This window comes from Pollachius pollachius (assembly GCF_949987615.1).
Source record: "Pollachius pollachius genome assembly, chromosome: 9".
Taxonomy (NCBI): domain Eukaryota; kingdom Metazoa; phylum Chordata; class Actinopteri; order Gadiformes; family Gadidae; genus Pollachius; species Pollachius pollachius.
Genome location: NC_136942.1, coordinates 1,078,988 through 1,083,987, shown reverse-complemented (window position 1 = coordinate 1,083,987; position 5,000 = coordinate 1,078,988). Strand labels below are relative to the sequence as shown.

Below are 5,000 nucleotides of genomic sequence, written 5' to 3'. Positions count from 1 at the left end.
CACACACACACACACAAACCTACACACAAACATACACACACACAAACACGCAGACACACGCACGCACACACGCACATTAACACAAAACTACACACACAAACTATACTCCCATACGTGCAAACACACATACACAAAAAAAACACGCAAACATATTGTAGAAAAATCCTGCTTAGGTATCCAAAATCCAGTGAAACTCCCGACGCAGTACACTACAATGTGTCTGGGAACCAGGATGGGGTTAGGGGAGATGGATCGAGGTGGTGCAGGGCACAAACAAGAGAATAATAGATTTGAGGGATGGAAGAAACAATTAGTCTGTTGAAATAGAGGAGAGTCCAACAGGGAAGGTAGGAGGTTCGATGTGAAGAAAACAGATTTACCATGCTAGCTTAACAGTCGGGGTCCTTATCTTGGCAGAATCATTCCTATCCACACTTGCAACGTAGCAAAACTTTTACTTTGTTTTTTAGTTTCTTGAACCCAATATGTTTGCTGTTTATACAACAAATGAAACGTGATAATGTCAAACCACGTAGCCTAGCAGTCTTTGCCATTTCCCAATCAAAAAGTTCCCAAATATTAGCTTTACTTTTTATTACTAAGTACTTCAACCTTGCTTTGCCTTGACCTTTCCTAAACTATTCAGCTATTTGATTGAAAACCAACAGTGTTTTTTATATTTTTATTCTTCAAGGTGTCCTCGATTTTATTCTTTAAAGACGCGTTTTTGCTTTGCTTTGTCCCTGCATGACAAACAATCCCTGATGCACACTGTTGCTCCCTTCTCTGGCTGTTCTCTTCCATCACTCTGCTCAGAGTCTCCTTTCTCTCTGGGATGTATTCAAAGGCAGTGTAGATTTATTTCATTCACTAGCTCAAGGTATTAGAATGACAGTACTGGGGACTCGGGAGTCTTTATAGGGGTTGAACATCACAATGCATCATGGGATCTTTTGATATCGAGACTCTGCCATTTTGTGAGGATTCAAGAGAGTTGCAGTTACGTAAAATCTGAATTAAACGTAAAATATATTATTATTATTGCAAGATGAATCACTAAACAATGACCAAAACCACCATTACTATCAAAAACATTGCTATGCCCTTCTACTTCCGAAATGGAGGCGATTTTTCATTTCCCGATGGCATACAGTTGACTCTGATGTTGTAATTGATGGCCCGATGTGCGACCCTTATGTAGTCCATGCAGTTGACTCTGATGTTGTAATTGTGCCCGGTTGGGGGTGTGGACGTGTGGAGGTGTGTTATGGCCAATGTTACGGCCAATGACTTCCATGGCTGTGAAACTAATGGGTAACTTTCTATTGGTCCCCATGACCCTAATATGTAACTTTCTATTGGTGCTGATCACCTTTAGCTGACCAGCAATCAGGACCAACATGATTCAAGTATGCCAGTACCAGAGTCTGGCTGTCTCTCTTCTTCCTGATTAGCCTCTGGTCTGTTTATTTGAGAGTGGTGCGGTTTGAGACTTGTTGCAGAGAGCCCAGATGTTTTTGCTTTCTGTTGCTCCTTAAGGACGTGTGTAACGGGTAAGCTGCCATTATGTTTTTGTTCACTTGTATTGTTTAATTGTATTTTTGTTCAAGCATAGACTTAAGGTGTTGTTTAAGAGACGGAGGGTCTAGTGGTTATTATTTGGCATTAGCTACCCGGAAGCTTTCCCTTCCTTTATTTTGTTTCTGTGTTTCATACAGTATGTAAAATAGGATATGTTATTTTGAATGGTTCCTGGTTAACGTGTCATTTCAATATTTTTTGCTGTGTTCCCTCTCTTCATCTGATACCCATTAAGGATCGTGACAGAGTGTGTTTTTGAGATAATACATGTCAATCGCTCTGATCAAAATAATCTAAATGTCATCAAAATAGAAGACCCATACTTTGCACCTGGCTAAAACTGAACTTAAATAAAATGCTACTTCGGGGCAGAGTCAAGCCATTTCTTTTACACGTAAATTAAATTATAGTAATGTATCCTTGAATTATTCTTTTATTTGGTATTTGTTTAGCATTTAACAATGAAATACAGCCAAAATCAATAAAATAGCAAAATTGGCCCCAAAAGACTACTAGAAGGCATCCATAATGTCAATAGATGTATCTTTATCCCAAAACCTTGCTAATCTCATGCAATATATGTGTGTGTGTGTGTGTGTGTGTGTGTGCGTGTGTGCGTGCGTGCGTGTGCGTGCGTGCATGCGTGCGTGCGTGTGTCATGGCTGTGTCCTATAGGCTCACGGCTCTGTCCGTGGGTGGTGAGAATGCATGCCAATTGATGAATCTGTATCCAGTCCCACCCCTTTGCTTATCCCTTGCCCAGTGTGTGTGTGTGTGTGTGTGTGTGTGTATGTGTGTGTGTGTGTGTGTGCCCGCGCGCGCATGTGTTACCTTTGCAGTTTCGATTTTGTGACAATTTATGCATCGGCACACCCTTTGCCTGTATTCTTCTTATGCCTCTCGAAGCTAACGTGGATATATGTGGAACCAAATAGCAATAAATCACAATAGCACCTATAGTGCATTCGGAATCAATCTCGGTAGTTATCTCCCGTATCCATATGAGCATGGGTTTCCGATTGAAACAAAAGCTGCATGGCGAATGCTCTGCTATCCCCTCTTTTCCCATCCTAATTATGTGCACCTCAACGGACAGCTTTATAGTATGATTTATGCAAAAAGGACTTTGAAACGTTTCCCGACTCGATTGACAATTCAAGGCTGCCGTTGCCTAGGTTCTGTTGTCTTTTTGAGTGCGCTAAAACTATAACAAATTTCAACCCGATCCATGAATCCTGACACCGATCCAAACGGCTGCCACCTGCAATGATCAAATAACTGGCATTGTGGACGCAGCCATGGCGCATTGGGACGTAATGACATGTGTCAGGATGTCTTGACAAGCTGATTGCAGAGAGAGAGGATGATCACAAGAACAGTCTAATCCACTTAGATGAAGGTTAGTGGGGCCCAGAGGCCTAGCGTCTAATGAAAAAACTGCTGTCTCTGGAGCTGTTTGATACGTAGAGGATCACATGGTCCCAGTGTCTCGCTTCCCACCTCCATCTACACATGAGTGTGTCGGCTCACATCGCTGTCATCGCATCACACCTGTTGACTTGTCACCACTAGATGTGTTTATATTTGAGCTATACTGTGGTGTGGTGTGGTGGAGGGGTCGTCATTGAACCATGAGACACCATTGTCCTTGGGTGGCATTGCATGGCGTTTGTTCTCAGTGACACACAGGATTGGCTGTTAGATGTCATGATTAACCAATGGAAATCATTCATTTTGACTTTGGTGTTTTTTTTGTTTCTCTTCCTCGCTGTGATGGTGCGTTACACGGATGAACCGACGTGCACTATGTCAGAGAGGACGATTGGCTCGATCAATTGTGTTCCTTTGTGCTCTCTCGCTCTGACGGTTGATGTTTAATTCCTAATCATTGGGTCCTTTGTTTTATCCAACAGGATTAAAGATTGGGTGGATCAGATGCAGCGAGAGCTGGTCAGCCTGGCTGACACAGCAAGCGGCGGCAGGAGCCTAACACAGGTGCCATCATACTTTATCTTATTTTCCGTTGTTTTGTGTCTGCAGTTCTTTCTTTCTCTGTTCTTTCATTTTCAACGGGCGGTCCTGGGAATGCTACATTTTTCAAAAAGTCATGAATCAGTGTTTTGTCTTCCCCATATTTGCCCGTGTCTGCAGATCTTTTTGGCTAACCAAAACCTGTACACTGTGGAGCAGAACGATGCAGAGGAGCTGGTGGCCAGAGCGGCCAGGAACATCGAACAGCTGCTGGGGAAGAGGTCCGCAGCCCTGGAGGTAAGACCACATCCCCTGGCCGTCTAATATCCCCATGGAGCCGCGGGTCTGCTATACACATGGTATGGGGTCTGTGGTCCCTTGGTCGGGTCAAGGTGTTTCTCAGATGTTGTTGTTGACCCAATGGCAACGAAACTATGACCTTTCCGTTACAGTTTTTTAGCGACCCTGTGACCTTCCCCAGTGTGAGTGTAACAAATTAGCATCGTTATCATCATTATTAATATTTATATTCTACACAGGAACTTGACGACTGCTACGACAAACACTTTTACAGAGATTATAAGAGGAACAGCCCAGGTTCTCACTCCCTAAAGCAACCCGTTTAGGTATTGGATGAGATTGTTATGTACAAAAAAGCTAAACATAAAGATATGTTTCAGCAGCATGGTGATTTGAAACCCGGCATACATTCTCTAATAAATAGCATTTTCTTTTTTTCTTTGCGAAATCTTCAAAGTCCACCACTAATGATGACATAAAGATCAGAACACGGGACACACAGCCCTCACACTGCTCTGTTGGATGTAGTAATGAGGGCCTTGACCCTGGGGAAGAGATACCCCCCCCCCCTTGGGCCCTCCCTTGCATCTTTCTCTTTCTTCAGTTCGCTTTGTTTCACTACCTTTTTATTCTATTGAGCCGAAATGGGTCACAGCCACTTAGATGTTTGAGCAGTATTGTGAAGAGCTGCTGCACACCTAGAGTTTATAGCGACCCTAAAGCTGCCTTATAGTGGATTAGCACCACCGCCTATTATCAGCTCATTTGTGGATATTTGTGCTCACCCTCGCAATAGCATAGCAGCCGTAGCAGCCATGTGTTCTGTGCGCCCTCGCATTTCCCGGTGTTCAAAATACAATTCTAGGTAATGCACAAAATGATCAGAATGCAAAGGTGTGAAACCCTCACCCTCGTTTTAACGTGCGTGAGCGCGTGCGTGAGCGTGTGCGTGTGTGTGTGCGTGGGTGGGTGCGCGTGTTGCGGGAGCATGGGGTGAACTAGGTAGATCAAGCGGTTCCATGGGAGCGACACTTCATCTGGACCAGGGGCATCGATCATGCATCAATCCCCTCCGTCTGCTTGTGTCGCTCCCCTCGGGTTCGGGTCGGGGGAAGAACCTCGGGCCACGGGCTGAAATTGGATTCTTG

At 44.0% G+C, this 5,000-nt stretch overlaps 1 protein-coding gene across 1 annotated transcript in view; it reads left to right on the top strand.

Annotated features, from left to right (window-relative positions):
• LOC307081089 (voltage-dependent calcium channel subunit alpha-2/delta-1) overlaps positions 1-5,000 on the top strand; it is a gene marked incomplete at both ends in the record, with an annotated part of 55,819 nt that overhangs the window by 2,820 nt on the left and 47,999 nt on the right. The window contains 2 exons of the mRNA XM_079744119.1: positions 3,495-3,576; positions 3,733-3,849. Coding sequence (XP_079600245.1) covers positions 3,495-3,576; positions 3,733-3,849 — 199 coding nt within the window. The remainder of the gene's footprint in view (positions 1-3,494; positions 3,577-3,732; positions 3,850-5,000) is intronic.